The 16,893-nt window shown below is 40.3% G+C and overlaps 1 protein-coding gene across 9 annotated transcripts in view; it reads right to left on the bottom strand.

Moving 5' to 3' along the window:
- The window catches only part of LOC137004300 (arf-GAP with Rho-GAP domain, ANK repeat and PH domain-containing protein 1), a 65,043-nt gene that overhangs the window by 6,176 nt on the left and 41,974 nt on the right, over nt 1-16,893 (bottom strand). For 8 of the 9 annotated variants that reach the window (XM_067364516.1, XM_067364509.1, XM_067364510.1 and 5 more), the window contains 17 exons: nt 13,688-13,862; nt 10,901-11,035; nt 10,672-10,807; nt 10,490-10,592; nt 10,219-10,414; nt 9,882-9,927; nt 9,638-9,801; nt 6,744-6,953; nt 6,454-6,559; nt 6,216-6,363; nt 5,998-6,084; nt 4,155-4,223; nt 3,864-3,981; nt 3,663-3,776; nt 1,305-1,450; nt 912-947; nt 500-582 (listed from right to left, as the gene is read on the bottom strand). In XM_067364516.1, coding sequence (XP_067220617.1) covers nt 500-582; nt 912-947; nt 1,305-1,450; nt 3,663-3,776; nt 3,864-3,981; nt 4,155-4,223; nt 5,998-6,084; nt 6,216-6,363; nt 6,454-6,559; nt 6,744-6,953; nt 9,638-9,801; nt 9,882-9,927; nt 10,219-10,414; nt 10,490-10,592; nt 10,672-10,807; nt 10,901-11,035; nt 13,688-13,862 — 2,072 coding nt within the window. The remainder of the gene's footprint in view (nt 1-499; nt 583-911; nt 948-1,304; nt 1,451-3,662; nt 3,777-3,863; nt 3,982-4,154; nt 4,224-5,997; nt 6,085-6,215; nt 6,364-6,453; nt 6,560-6,743; nt 6,954-9,637; nt 9,802-9,881; nt 9,928-10,218; nt 10,415-10,489; nt 10,593-10,671; nt 10,808-10,900; nt 11,036-13,687; nt 13,863-16,893) is intronic. The other variant, XM_067364515.1, reaches the window with a different exon arrangement.

The following is a 16,893-nucleotide window of genomic DNA, read 5'->3' on the forward strand; positions in this document are numbered from 1 at the left end:
GGCACATCCCCAGATTATTCATGAATATTCTCTAAATGTTCAAAACATCCAGTTTTTTAAAATGTTTTAAACATGTTTTTTCTTGGTTATGCGAACTTTATAGAAACACTTCATTGTATCATTCTTCAAACATTATGTGAATGTTACTTTTGAATGTTCTCTGAACGTTCCGAAACAAGTAGTAACATTTAAAAAACATTAGTTGAACGTCCAACTAAACCATTTCAGGCAAAATAAAACATTCCTTGAACGATGTATAAACTTGAACCTTTAACACATGCAAATAATATTTAATTATATTTATAATCAATATTTCTAGCAAATTCTTAGCTGAAGCATTCAGCATTTTCTACTCTATTTGTATAAAGCTTTTCAAAACACGTATTGTTTCAAAGCAGCTTTAGAGAAAATAATGATATTAATGCCTTAAAATGCTGTTTAGTTAGAAAGCTCATTAGAGTTTAGTACAGTTTTAATATTAATTAAGATGTAATCTCACCATGTGGGTGGGCGGAGCTTCTTTTTAATGCCGTGATAGACTTTCAGACACTTGATGGGCCATTCTCTCTCTGGGCGGTTACTCTGAAGAGAAAGAAAGAGAAAGAGAGAAATATACCTACTAAAACACACACACTCCACCGAGAACCCAAAACTACAGGAAAACCACCACCTGAGAACCCATTAAACCAGAACAAGACAGACCAGTGACACTAAACCTCTACCTACACACACACACACACACATATTATTATCATAGACTATTTGTCTGTTTGTATATAAAGTGAATTATAATGACCACAGACACCCAAACCCTAAAGAAACTTATCAAGCAGTAATGTTGAGCGTTGAGGACGTCAGCACACTATGACTAGGTGAACCCGCTCTCTCTCACACACACTATCTGTACTCACACACTGCAGCTCTGGGCTTTGCAGCTTTTGCAGATTCTGTGTATGAGAGTTTGACAGTAAAACATCAATCAGATGCTCACTCTTTGCTCTCACACACTGACTGTATTTACACGCACAACAAATCACATTTAAGATCCATATAGTGCAGCCGTATTCAGAATAAGATGTTTATGTGTGTTCTGGCATCAGAATATTGCTGTAAACCTAAGTGTTGTAAGTCTGGTGTACATGGCATGTCACATGTCAAGAGGTCAGACAGGTCATTTACATTCTGAGGGTCAGAGATGATATGCAGGGACAACAATCATGAAGCAACTACATCATGAACATTAGTCGCCGTCAGGGAGGAAATCAACTGATAAAGCACAGAAGTTTATTATGACACACTCTTACCCTGATTTCTTTATAGAGTCTGAGCGAGGTGCTGGTCAGAATGAAGTATCGGTCATTGAAGCTGCCGGTGGTCAAACCCAATCCCAGCAGACTCCTCTCCTCTCTGAACTTCATCATGCCATGTTTGGACACCTCCACTTTACTGGCTGCAGGAAACACACACACACACACACTCAATCAGGAAACAATAAACAAAACACTGCACATGTCACCTGATCTACATAAGCACATGTTCTAGTGCTTCTAAATAAAACTGATTGATAATGCATGTATTATTTAATACAGTTTATTCATCCCCACCTGGATGTACAGTATGCAAAGGCAAAACTTTAAAACTGATTTCAAGACGTGGAAGAATAATGGAAAACAGAACAATTACAATACACATTATTATAGTTATGCAAAGCTCTAAAATTGTGAAAAATTCTGAGTTAATAATGTTTTAAAATCTTGATCCTTAATCATCATCCAGTAAATCATAAATAACTTGGAAGTCATGCAAATCTGCACCGTTTCAAGAGAACATTCAGCTCTTAAAACTTCTGCAATCCTGAAATTTAATGTACAAAAATGTGTAAAACTGCTAAATGTGGTTGCTAGGGTATTCTGGGTGGTTGCTAAGGTGTTCTGGGTTGTTGCTAAGGTGTTGTAGTAGATGATGCTTTGTGGTTGCTATGGTGTTATGGGTGGCTGCTAGGGTGTTGTAGATGATGCTATGTGGTTGCTATGGTATTCTGGGTGGTTACTAGGGTGTTGTAGATGATGCTATGTGGTTACTAGGGTGTTGGTGATGATGCTATGTGGTTGCTAGGGTGTTTTAGATGATGCTATGTGGTTGCTAGGGTGTTCCGGGTGGTTGCTAGGGTGTTGTAGATGATGCTATGTGCTTGCTATGGTATTCTGGGTGGTTGCTAGGGTGTTTTAGATGATGCTATGTGGTTGCTAGGGTGTTCCGGGTGGTTGCTAGGGTGTTGTAGATGATGCTATTTGGTTGTTGCGGTGTTCTGCGGGGTAGAGTGTTCTGGGTGGTTACTAGGGTGTTGTAGGTGATGCTATGTGGTTGCTATGGTGTTCTGGGTGGTTACTAGGGTGTTGTAGATTATGCTATGTGGTTGCTATGGTATTCTGGGTGGTTACTAGGGTGTTGTCGATGATGCTATGTGGTTGCTAGGGTGTTTTAGATGATGCTATGTGGTTGCTAGGGTGTTCCGGGTGGTTGATAGGGTGTTGTAGATGATGCTATGTGCTTGCTATGGTATTCTGGGTGGTTGCTAGGGTGTTTTAGATGATGCTATGTGGTTGCTAGGGTGTTCCGGGTGGTTGCTAGGGTGTTGTAGATGATGCTATTTGGTTGTTGCGGTGTTCTGGGAGGTAGGGTGTTCTGGGTGGTTACTAGGGTGTTGTAGGTGATGCTATGTGGTTGCTATGGTGTTCTGGGTGGTTACTAGGGTGTTGTAGATTATGCTATGTGGTTGCTATGGTATTCTGGGTGGTTACTAGGGTGTTGTCGATGATGCTATGTGGTTGCTAGGGTGTTTTAGATGATGCTATGTGGTTGCTAGGGTGTTCCGGGTGGTTGCTAGGGTGATGTAGATGATGCTATGTGGTTGCTATGGTATTCTGGGTGGTTGCTAGGGTGTTTTAGATGATGCTATGTGGTTGCTAGGGTGTTGTAGATGATGTTCTTAAAACTTCTGCAATCCTGTAATTTAATGTACAAAAAAAGTGTAAAACTGTAGAAAAGTGGTCAAATATTACAGCATGTTAGCCTTTGAATAATGTTGTGGATAAAAAAATCCAGTCCGAGTCTATAGTCTCTGAAGCGGTTCGCTTGTGGTGAGAAAGCAATCCAACAAACCAGGCTGTGTCACAATGTATGATGGGTAAGCACGTCATCACCACTGAAAACCAAAGTTGCTCTTCTCCGAAATAGATACATGGTAAAAAATAGATACATACTGTATTGGCCAGACGAAGCCTTGATTCCTGCTCAAAATGATAAACAGGGTTTCTGCAGATTTTAGGAAGGTAAATTTAAGACTTTTGGATAAAATAATATAATGACAAATACAATAAGCCTGCGTATGGATGAGGGAACATAATCAGCTGCGCTCTGACCAATGAGAGGACAGTTTACTTGCATGTGACTTGTATTAACAAACTTTGGTGAGTTTAGAAATTCATTGCATTCTGAAAGAGAACCGAACCCATGAAGAAAATGCAACATTGCAACAATTTTAATCCCTGTTTCAGAACAAAGAAAATGGTCTGAAAACGCCCTAACTGCAGTACACACACACACACACACACACACACACACACACACACACACACACACACACACACAGTCTCTCTTACCCAGGTAGACCAGCATGGCCTCCATGGAGAAGTGCTTCTTCACCAGCAGGTGACTGTCTGTGCCGAGGGAATGGAAGATGGGCAGGACTCTCTCCTGATAGTGCAGCGGGCGCTCTGAGACACACAGACACATGAAAACATCCTCACAAACCGCTGACGGCTGAATCAGAGCGTACTGTAACCGGCGACCCTGTCACTCACCCGTCTCTTCTTTCTCGTTCACCTCAAAGCAGCACCAGTAGTCCTTCTCCTTCACGCTGATTTTCCGTCTGTCCAGAATCTCAAACGTCAGTTCTGCTGCCGTCATCGCGGCGGGAATCTGCCCAAAGTCACAGTTCATACTTCAGAAACATCCGTCTCTCTGACTGTCTCGTGAATGAAAAGCAGGACTCGTCTATTCTACTAAAACCACTTTAAAATATTTCACAGTGACTTCATATCTAAGAGTCATACTGTTCAGATCCTTTGTCAAAGTTCAAAGGTAAAATGCACCTTCACATGCTGTTCTGCTGTTTCCTTCTTCTCCTCCAGGTAAACTGTACAGATAAAATCACCACTTCCCTGCACACACACACACACACACACACACACACACACACACACACACACACACACACACACTTTAACCACAAATACAAAACCTTCTAAATAAGTAATTATAATAAACAACACATGAATATCTAGATTTTAATATAGCAGTAATATTTATCTAGTAATATTTTAATATAATATATAGATTTTATATAGTAATTAAAACATGAGTGGTGATTTCTAGCTGGGGTGTTCTGGGTGGTTGCTAGGGTGTTGTAGATGATGCTATGTGGTTGCAATGGTGTTCTGGGTGGTTGCTAAGGTGTTGTCTATGATGCTATGTGGTTGTTAGGATGTTCAAGGTTGTTGCTGGGGTGTTGTAGATAATGCTATGTGGTTGCTAGGGTGTTCTGGGTGGTTACTAGGGTTTTGTCTATGATGCTATGTGGTTGCTAGGGTGTTCTGGGCGGTTGCTAGGGTGTTGTCGATGATTCTATGTGGTTGCTTGGGTGTTCAAGGTGGTTGCTAGGGTCTTGTAAGCGATGCTATGTGGTTGCTAGGGTGTTGTCGATGATGCTATGTGGTTGCTAGGGTGTTATCAATGATCCTATGTGGTTGCTTGGGTGTTCAAGATGGTTGCTAGGGTCTTGTGGGCGATGCTATGTGGTAGCTAGGGTGTTCAAGGTGGTTGCTAGGGTGTTGTCTATGATGCTATGAGGTTGCTAGGGTGTTCTGGGTGGTTACTAGGGTGTTGTAGATGATGCTATGTAGTTGCTAGGGTGTTCTGGGCGGTTGCTAGGGTGTTGTTGATGATTCTATGTGGTTGCTAGGGTGTTCAAGGTGGTTGCTAGGGTGTTGTCAATGATGCTATGTGGTTGCTTGGGTGTTCAAGGTGGTTGCTAGGGTCTTGTGGGCGATGCTATGTGGTTGCTAGTGTGCTCAAGGTGGTTGCTAGGGTGTTGTCGATGATGCTATGTGGTTGCTAGGGTGTTCAAGGTGGTTGTTAGGGTGTCATCAATGATCCTATGTGGTTGCTTGGGTGTTCAAGATGGTTGCTAGGGTCTTGTGGGTGATGTGATGTGGTTGCTAGGGTGTTCAAGGTGGTTGCTAGGGTGTTGTCGATGATGCTATGTGGTTGCTAGGGTGTTATCAATGATCCTATGTGGTTGCTAGGGTGTTGTGGCTGTGTCTGTGATATTCCGGTCTCTGTGTGGCTCCGGTTTCTCCTTCAATGTGATTTTTTTCATCAGTTTTATTGTCAATCAGGTGAGAATTGTACGTCTGATCATCTAGTGAACATGAAATGTGTTGTTAAATATGTACTTAAAATCTCAAGGAAATATTTTTACTTTAAAAAGTTGAGTGTGAATCCCAGAATCCCAGTGTTTAAATCATGGACTACCTCGTCCCTCGAGGACTTCACCATCTTGTGATCGCAAGAATGAATGCAAATTACTTCCACAATTTTCCCACAAAAAAAGTTAACCAGAAAGGGGAGAGCAATATTAGCTAATCAAAATCAATAATTCTGAGCCCAAACAGATTGATCAATACATGAACAAAAAAGGAAAGAAAAAATCCAATTTGAAGACGATCAATAATATTTAATATTTCTAAATGACTCCTCAAATCATTCATTCACAGCTTTCACTTGTCTCGTGTTTTTAAGCGTTTCACTGATTTCAGTAATGAGGCTCAACATGACCACTCTCACTGTCACTAATGTCAGTCATGTGAACACATGATCACAGGAGGGAAAGTTAAGGTAAGTCACATGACTGTAGTCCTCATAAACAGCTCTTACCGTTCCAGCTTTAGGCGTGAGATTGTCTCTGAGCTTTATGATGTATGTGATCTCATCTAACTGCTTCTTCAGCTGCTGCTCGTTCACCTGAAACACACACACAGTTATTCCTCTAGTCTCCAACAGATGGCGCTAGTGACTGTATGAACATCTAATGCTCCACAGCCATCAGGAATAACACAAATCTAGGAAAAGGAGAACTTTTCTAACAATCATACATCGAATATAGTGACGTAGTGTTGGATGAGATCCTCGATGACCCGACCGGCGCTGTAGTCCTTCCCGTCCGCCTGGAAGAGGGTGGGTCCGAACACGATGGCCAGATTATGGAGATTCATTTGATTGAGATCTGCAAACCTCTGGACACTGCACACACACACACACACACACACACACACTTCTCTGAAACCAGAGCGGCAAGGAAGTTCTGTGTAAGAAAGAGGAAGTGTGTCTCACCAGTACAGATGATTAACCAGCGCTCGTAGTGTCGCCTGATTCACTCGCACAAGATTACTGTACAGAAGCTGGTACTGACAGATACGACTGCTCTCGTCTGAAACACCTGAACACACACACACACACACACACGTTAATCAAATGGGGAATCATTAAATCCCGCTAGTCTATCCATCCATCCATCCATCCATGTTCAAAACATTCAAACTTTAAACTGAAAACCTTCAAATTTCAAGCTTTTAGAACAATTTTCAAACTTCAAAGTTTATCTTCACAAATATCACATAAACCTGTAGTGCTGAGCCAGCTGTGCGCCTCCTGGCCAAACAGTCCCTCCTCGATGTCTCTGAAGAAGCGCTTGAGGACGTTGGAGACGTCGTCCACCTGATGTTCACCTTCCTTCAGCCACACACATCTGGCGTCGCGTCTGAACTCCTCCAGCAGGGCGGCGATCTTACTGTTCACACCACTCTTACGGTAGATTCCCTCTGAGGTCAGACCTGTAGGACACACACACACACACAACATCAGAGACACACTGGGGCAAAACACCGGTGTTTAACCGACAAGATCTTTCCGTCACTGAGAGCATCATAAGTGCTTTCTGCATCTGAAAAATATCTGATTATTCATGTCTGGAAGAGCTATAAAACAACCTGGAGAAACTGAACAAGTCACTGAAAGTCAAAGAAATGAGTGAAATTAAAACACTGAAGTTAATGCATGTAAACTCATAATGACATTTCAACATTTAATTTTAATTCAGCATTGATGAGCAAAAGAGACTTACAGAAACATTAAACAAATCATACCAACTTACAGATACAGACTTTGTTCCATGACTTTCACTCTTTTAAATGTTCACTGTTCATTTTTATTACAATAAACCTTAATGTAAACAACTCAGTATTTAGTTTATCACTGTTTAAGTTCTGTTTTAGTCACATGACTTACAAACGCTTCAGACGAATCATTAAAATGAGTCACAAAGCGGACGTCTGTTGTGACATTTACTGTATTGATTTCATGTCGTCACACATCTATGAGACATCGCTCACTAACTGAGATCACTGTTTAACAGTAAAGATAGAGGACAGATCACATGATCACTGAGACACAAGAGGAATCTGTTGTTTAAGTGACGTTTTCATTATGCGTGTAACTATAGTGTGTGTGTGTCCTGTTATTTTGATCTCAGTCACATGAGTCTGTGGTCAAACATTTACATGATTTTTTTCAGAAACAATTTCATTTAAATGGATTTGGTTTAATTTGCCCCTGATTCTTTGGACAGAAATGAAGACATGCTTGTTTTGCTCCTTTCACAAAAAACACACAGAGAGAAAAATTATAGAATAGATTAGTAAAGAATTGAGTGAGGTTGAATATAAAGTAGAATAGAGCTGAACAGAGCAGAACAACTGAAAAAGTTTGAATAGGGTCAGACAAATTAGAGTTGAGAAGATTAGAATGGAAATAGAACAAAGCTGAATCGAGTAAAAAAGAACTGAATCATGCCAGAAAGAATTAAATAGAGTAGAACAGAGCAAAGTAGAATTAAAGAGTAGAATGGAATTGAATAAATTTGAACAAAGTAGAGTTGAGAAGAATAGAATAGAAATAAAACAGAAGAATCAAGCAGAAAATAACTGAATAATGTTAGAATTGAATAGAGTAGAACAGAGCAAAGTATAATTGAAGAGTGTAGAATGGAGTTGATTAGAACAGAAAAACTGAACATTTTAACAAAAATAGAGTTGAGAAGATTGAAATAGAAGTAGAACAAAGCTGAATCAAGTATAAAAGAACTAAATCATGTCAGAATGAGTTGAATGGAATGAAGCAGAACAAAGTAGAATTAAAGAGTGTAGAACAGAGTCAAATAGAACAGAAAAACTGAACAGATTTGAACAAAATAGAGTTGAGAAGATTAGAATAGAAGTTGAAAAAAGCTGAATCAAGTGAAAAAGAACTGAATCATGCCAGAAAGAATTAAATAGAATAGAGCAGAGCAAAGTAGAATTAAAGAGTGTAAAATAGAGTTGAAGAGAGCAGAAAAACTGAAGATTTGAACAAAATAGAGTTGAGAACAATAGAAGTAAAACAGCTGAATTAAGCAGAAAAGAACAGAATCATGTCAGAAAGAGTTGAATAGAATAGAGCAGAGCAAAGTAGAATTAAAGAGTGTAGAATAGAGTGAAATAGAACAGAAAAAAAATCAACAGATTTGAACAAAATAGAGTTGAGAAGAATAGAATTGAAGTAAAACAAAGCTGAATCAAGTAAAAAAGAACTGAATCAGGTCAGAAAGAGTTGAATAGAATGGAGCAGAACAAAGTAGAATTAAAGAGTGTAGAACAGAGTGAAATAGAACAGAAAAACTGAATAGATTTGAACAAAATAGAGTTGAGAAGAATAGAAGTAAAACAGCTGAATCAAGTAAAAAAGAACTGAATCATGTCAGAAAGAGTTGAATAGAATAGATCAGAGCAAAGTAGAATTAAAGAGTGTAGAATAGAGTGAAATGGAACAGAAAAAAAATCAACAGATTTGAACAAAATAGAGTTGAGAAGAATAGAAGTAAAACAGCTGAATCAAGTAAAAAAGAACTGAATCAGGTCAGAAAGAGTTGAATAGAATGGAGCAGAACAAAGTAGAATTAAAGAGTGTAGAACAGAGTGAAATAGAACAGAAAAACTGAATAGATTTGAACAAAATAGAGTTGAGAAGAATAGAAGTAAAACAGCTGAATCAAGTAAAAAAGAACTGAATCATGTCAGAAAGAGTTGAATAGAATAGATCAGAGCAAAGTAGAATTAAAGAGTGTAGAACAGAGTCAAATAGAACAGAAAAAAATCAACAGATTTGAACAAAATAGAGTTGAGAAGAATAGAAGTAAAACAGCTGAATCAAGTAAAAAAGAACTGAATCAGGTCAGAAAGAGTTGAATAGAATGGAGCAGAACAAAGTAGAATTAAAGAGTGTAGAACAGAGTCAAATAGAACAGAAAAACTGAATAGATTTGAACAAAATAGAGTTGAGAAGAATAGAAGTAAAACAGCTGAATCAAGTAAAAAAGAACTGAATCATGTCAGAAAGAGTTGAATAGAATAGATCAGAGCAAAGTAGAATTAAAGAGTGTAGAACAGAATTATATAGAGTAGGGCAGAATAGAGTTGAGTACCGTATTGCGTGATGAAATGAATGCAGCGCTCCACGATCACGGGGATATCGGCCTCCGTCAGCTGCTGCTGACTCAGCGTGTCTCCAGAACTCCCAGCAGCCCTCTGGATCGCTGCCGCCCAGCCCAGGAAATCCAGCTTCCTCTCGCCCTCGATGTACAGCGTCCTGCAGGGAGACGCTCATGTTAGTCAGCCGCCGCCCTCACCCATACATGAGGCGTAACCGCTTTAACTCCTCCTGCTCACCTGCCTCGCTCCACCAGAACCAGAACCTCATTCTCCGGCTGGATCGCTACACACACACACACACACACACATACATTATGGACACATTTTTCATTTTTTAATCACAATAAACCTTAATGTAAATCTGCTTTGATCTGTATTGTATAAAGTGCTATAGAAATAAAGCCGACTCGACTAAATGCCTCTGATTGGCCACTGAATTCATGCACTCAACAGAAACGTGTGTGATTGGTTATAATGATAAACGACGCATAAAAACACATCTTTAGCGCGACGTGAGATCATCTAAATGTACTGCAGACACTTGTCATGTCACTTCCAGCCCGCAGTCACTCACAGAGCTCCTGGAGCTTCTGCAGGTCGATGGTCTCGTCGGCGCTGCTCTCTTCCAGCCGGATGTGCAGACTGGACCCCACCAGACAGAACCAGCCCAGCCTCGACATCTCCCGGTTCAGCCGGTCCTTGTACCGCAGCCGGCCGATGCGCTCGAACTCCTTCAGCAGCAGATCCTCCGCCCCCGAGGGAATGAACGACTGCAAGCGGCACAGAGTGGGAATGAGACGCTGTTCAAAACAGTCGACCCGGATCAGAACAGGTGTGACGATTACCTTAGCGATGGATTTGACCCACTCCCGCATGGACTCCGGGTGATCAGTGCCGAACAGATACAAGCGCTCGGCGTCCGAGTACAGCTCAAACGTGTGATCATACCTGGAGGAAGAGACGAGATTATCATCAGCCTCTACACAAGAGGAGAAAGTCCCTAAACACGCGCTGTGCGCCACATTACCCATGAGTCTCGGGAGGGTTGACGGCCAGACAGACGATCTCCTTCATCTTCAGCCCTCCGTTCGGCGTAGCGTTTTTGTCACTTTCATAGTAGCTAAAATTCCCGTCGTTCAGCACACACCAGCGCCGGCTGAACTCTGACGGACACAGAATCCCACGTGAATCAAACTAATGCTGCGTCTTTCCATCAACTCAGACAATTGTTCAATGCAGGTCACTGATTGGCTCACCTTCTTTCCCCTTCTTCTCTGTGATTGGTCGGGCCATGGAGGCGGTCTTAAATAGGAATCCATTATGCGTGATGGAGGGCGGGGCCATGTAGTGCACCGTATCAATGGCAACCTTCACCTCTGACCTTGGGAGTTCTGTAATTCAAAAGGGAAAAGTGATTAACCCTTTAAGACCCACGCTGCCATTTGTGTGTCTCTCTTTAAGAGCCAATAAAAACTGAACCCATACAGGTAGCACAAAAATTCTTTTTGCATACAAAACCAGAGCCTTTACTCATTCAGATCAAGCCTCCAACATGCTTTTGTTACGTTGTTTTTATATTGAGTAATATGCGTTTACAACAAAAACAGCACAGCCGCTAACTGAATACAAATATGTAGAATTCACGTGCTCATAACTTCATAAAAAATGCACAGACATAGAAATGCACATCTTAGAAAATGGCACATCACTATTTAAAGGTACCCTAAAACCAGTTTTTAAAAGATGTAATATAAGTCTAAGGTGTCTCCTGAATGTGTCTGTGAAGTTTCAGCTCAAAGTACCCCATAGATTTCTTTTAATTAATTTTTTTAACTGCCTATTTTGGGGCATCATTAAACATGCACCGATTCAGGCTGCGGCCCCTTTAAATCTCTCGCTCCCCGCCCCCGAGCTCTCGACTATAATACAGCGCATTTACAAAGTTCACACAGCTAATATAACCCTCAAATAGATCTTTACAAGATGTTTGTCATGTATACTACATGCATGCATCGGATCATGTGAGTATAGTATTTATTTGGATGTTTACGTTTGATTCTGTGTGAGCTTGATAAAGCTAACATTACACACTGTTGGAGAGATTTATAAAGAATGAAGTTGTGTTTATGAATTATACAGACTGCACGTGTTTAAAAATGAAAATAGCGACGGCTCTTGTCTCTGTGAATACAGTAAGAAACGATGGTAACTTTAACCACATTTAACAGTACATTAGCAACATGCTAACGAAACATTTAGAAAGACAGTTTACAAATATCACTAAAAATATCATGATATCATGAATCATGTCGGTTATTATTGCTCCATCTGCCATTTTTCGCTGTTGTTCTTGCTTGCTTACCTAGTCTGATGATTCAGCTGTGCACAGATCCAGACGTTAATACTGGCTGCCCTTGTGTAATGCCTTGAACATGGGCTGGCATATGCAAATATTGGGAGCGTACATATTAATGATCCCGACTGTTACGTCACAGTCGGTGTTATGTTGAGATTCGCCTGTTCTTCGGAGGTCTTTTAAACAAATGAGATTTATATAAGAAGGAGGAAACAATGGAGTTTGAGACTCACTGTATGTCATTTCCATGTACTGAACTCTTGTTATTCAACTATGCCGAGGTAAATTCAAATTTTTGATTCTAGGGCACCTTTAAAGCAGATTCTCATGATTAAAATGAGCCCAAAATCACCATAATATATTGCGGTGATCACAAGATATTACTCACAGAATGATTTGACATACTTGGCTAAAAACACTCATCTTTCTCTCATCTTTTCGGGATGCAGTGTGTAACCAGTGTTCCCGGATCCATCCATGTTCGTTTTTCAACGTAGAATAACACAAAATAGTTATCATCTTAAAGCTTAGAAACTCAGCTTTTTAATGCATCTAAGCATTTTGAAAAACTCCTAACAAGCTTCTCCTAACACCGCCCGTGGACGTCATCTAGCGGCGAACAAATTGAATAACACTTTATTCAACTATACTTTATGCTATCACCACAAAATTTGAACCAGATGCAGCTCACATGTAGGAGATAACACCAAAAAATAATTTATTGCCATCCTCAGTTATTCCATGTCAAATGAAAAAAAAAAAAAAAACATTATAAAAAATGTTTTATATATTTTTTGTCTTTTTTATTTCTCAGCAGTAAAATGTCCAAATGTAATGTAATTTATATTTTCTACAAATTTAAAAAGTGTTCTATCAAATGATACAAAATGACTCTCTTGCTACAGTTTTGGAGTTATGAGTCTTTACTTTTGTGTATGTCGCATAGAAAAAAAATAATAAAAAAAAAAATTCTAAAAAAGCCTTCAGGTCTTAAAGGGTTAAACGATATCAGCTGTCACAGTAACGGCCTCCGTGCACTATAAAAAATTATTTTAATTTTAACCGTAAAAGACTGTAGCCACAAGTTATTTTATGAATAGTTCTAATGGGACATTTCATGTCATTTTACAGTAAAATTCTCTTAAATGTTCCGCTTTTAAAATCATGGAACATTTTCTGTGGAACGTTTTCTTCTACAAATATTTGGTTAGTAAATATTTGTAAATTTCTTACTGTGAAAAGTATTGTGCACAATACCTGTTGTTCTCATTCAAACAGAGAGAGCTGATATTGACAGAAACATCACTATATTAATATTTATACGACGGTTCTTGAATCTGATTGGCTGAGAGTCGTGCGATATCCCCCCAGTATCAGCATAGGAACCATTTCACTGTTTGTATCACTCCACATTTGCGGCAACTGTCGAGCAAATCGCATATTGTTTTTCAAATACTACTGTTATTGTGTCACAGAATGTAGTTTTAAGAGTTTTTAGGTGAGAAAATAGTTAGACCTCAGATGTGTGAATCATATATAAACAGTGCCTATTTTACTATTTGTTTACATGTTTTCAGAGATGCGAGCCGAAAAAAAGAGATTTTAGTAAATTAACTGTATTTTACAGTAAAGTTCTGGCAAGCACAGCTGCTGTATTTTGAGGGCAAATCCCTGAGGTGAGACGCACCTGTGTTGCGGTTCTGGCTCAGGAACTCCACCTGCAGCTTCTGTCCGTGGTGTTGGGCAAGGGCGATCGGGGAGGGCAGATCGGGGTCGCCGGTGTCACAGCTCACATCAGCGCCGCAGAACACCAGAGCCAGCGTCTCGCACACATCGCTGGACTGAACGTTGATGCACAACGCCTGCGGAGAGAGAGAGAGAGAGCGCAGGTGAGGTCACGGCACGGGAACCTGCAGCAGCTCAGGTTTCTGAGAACGTGAGTGAAGAGTGCAGACGGTTTCATTGAGACATGCGTTCATACAGAACCAATCAGAGGATCCACACAGGAAAACAGACGGAGAGAAAGTAGGCAGGCGTGGGTTTTTTGAACAACTATTTGAAACACATCCCTGGTGTCTTCTGTCCACTATCGACCTCTTCTGATTTCTTCTATGAGTGGGTATAAGTATGGGTCTGTTCAGATCTTTCAATCAAACAGATGTAATAAGCTCATGCAATTCACATATGAACGAGACGGAAAAACAGCATTAAATCATTTTAAAAGTACCTTTTTTTAAAAAAGGAGAAAAAGACTGTAGTCATTGCGTAAGTGAGAGGATGTTTGGACAGCTGAAAATCAACCTCCATAATCACAGCAGGACTCACACACACACACACTCAGATGGACACAGAGTAAATGAAACCAGACACACACACACACACACACACACAGTAATCTGTGTAAACCACAGCTCATTTAAACACAATGAATGAGTCTCTTTCTCAACTACACAAACACACAATATAAACCACACTAAAGTCCTACAAACACACAGACGACAAACTCCAGGAATATTCAGAGCTCTTTAAAACCTCTGTTGATCCAAAGGCCCGTACGCTGAGGCAATAGGAGGAAGCGGGACAGAAACTATTATTCCGTCTGTGATAAGAATAAAAGTGGTCAAAGATTGAGCTGTGTGTGTCACAGAGGCTGAAAAATGACCAGGAGGAACTAAATAACCACTGAAATTAAACAAGCGACTAATCAGATCATGATGCTCGCAACACCTCGCTCAAGGGTTTGAGTCCCACGTACTAACTGTAGAGCTGGAGTACACTATAAGGCACTGAAATGTAAAGGTAAAAGCCTAACACATGAATGTAAACGTAAGGAATGATAATCAAATAAACAAGCGTGCTGTAAGATCAGCCAACAAGCCTCGTGAATCTGTCCTTCTGTTTCCTGTGTGTGTGAGAAACGTTCATGTGTCTGTTCTGAATTCCTCTGCTCTGCTGCAGACCACCCACCCAATATCAACACACACACACACAGCAGATCTGGAGTGTGTGCTTCAGCTTTACAAATCAGCATAACTGTCTGCGCGTCTGCAAAAAGTGCTATAAAACCACACCCGAACTACCCAAACCAGACAATGAGTGTGTGTGTGTGTGTGTGTGTGTGTGTGTGTGTGTGTGTGTGTGTGTGTGTGTGTGTGTGTGTGTGTGTGTGTGTGTGTGTGTGTGTGTGTGTGTGTGTGTGTGTGTGTGTGTGTGTGTGTGTGTGTGTGTGTGTGTGTGTGTGTGTAGGAGAAGGATACAGTGGAATGATGAAGCAGATAGAAAATAATCCTAAAACCCAAGCAGAGAAACACAGACACAACTTAGAGACAGTAATATTCGCTCTGGAATACTCAAGAATACAGGATAAAGCAGACAAACATCAGACTGTAAACACAAACACACTGTGAGTTCAGTGACGGATTACTAGTAAATCTCAGTAATTAAAGTTAGTTTGCTGGATTTCCATCCTCCCTCCACCCAAACAAAAACAAAGTTACTGAAGTTGTCACGAAAAGGATATACGTCTTTATTGTGTCGTATATCAAAGTGAAACGCTTCTCAAACAAGAACAAATGTTGGGCGGGGCTTGATTTTGTCTGTGTGGAATTGATTGGATGGTTGTGGTTTGCTATTGGTGGATCTCATCGAGGTTTGACACGCGATCCGAATCATGATTCGACACACTGATTCATAACGCTCCGAAGCTTCCTGAAGTAGTGTTTTGAAATCGGCCATCACTAAATAAGTCGTTATTTTGTCTTTTTGCCGCACCAAAAATATTCTTGTGGCTTTATAATATTAATATTGAACCACTGTACTCACATGAACTGATTTAAATATGTTTTTAGTACATTAATGGATCTTGAGAGAGGAAATGTCATTGCTGGCTATGAAGGCCTCACTGAGCCATTGGATTTCATCAAAAATATCTTAATTTGTGTTCTGAAGATGAACGAAGGTATTACGGGTGTGGAACAGCATGAGGGAGAGTAATTAATGACATTATTGTCATTTTTGGGTGAACTAACCCTTTAAACTCAAGATCACGTCCCTACAGATGCACGAAAGAAAAGAGCAAATCACTATCCAGTATGGAAATGACTACAAGAAAAAGACCAATGAGAATCAATCTCTCATCAGTTTGATTGTGAATAAGAGCCAGAGATGTCACACACACACGTCAGAAACCCCCGCAGCATGTTTGAACAAGTGTTTTTGTTTATAACATGTAGCACTGAGATTCCAGAGGACTGTAATGGAAACACACACACACACACACACACACAGATCTCTTACACAATCTACAGTGTGTATTTCCGCGAGATGAAATCAGACAAACATACTGAATTAATCTGACGGCGGGCAGGAAAAACTGAAGAGATGAAAGAAAAATGTTACATACAGCGATCAGGATGTTGTCATTACAACTTCCACAGCAGGACACACACACACACACACACATACATATATATATACACACACACACACACAGAAAAACTTCAGAAAGAGAAGAAAAGTGTGTCAGGCAGGAGAGAAATTCCACACAACACACACACATATGACATGACATCATACTGAAAGACACAATACAAACACACACATGCCAGCATAACATTAACAAAGTACAGAAACACACACGCATTCATCAGGGCATAAGTAAATCAGTGTGTGAGTGTGTGACACAAAGCCGCTCATTGAGGAAGGTAAAACTGCTGCTGCAGAAAGAATGTGAGGAGAGACACACGATCATCGTCTGCTGCTCATTCTCTCGCTCAACACTGTTGGGTGGGTCTGTCTCGGCATTCCTTAGGCTTGCAGCGCACACACACACACACACACACACACACACACACACACACACACACAGAGAGAGAGAGAGCACATGTATGTCTA

This window comes from Chanodichthys erythropterus, chromosome 17, assembly GCF_024489055.1.
Source record: "Chanodichthys erythropterus isolate Z2021 chromosome 17, ASM2448905v1, whole genome shotgun sequence".
Classification (NCBI taxonomy): Eukaryota; Metazoa; Chordata; class Actinopteri; order Cypriniformes; family Xenocyprididae; genus Chanodichthys; species Chanodichthys erythropterus.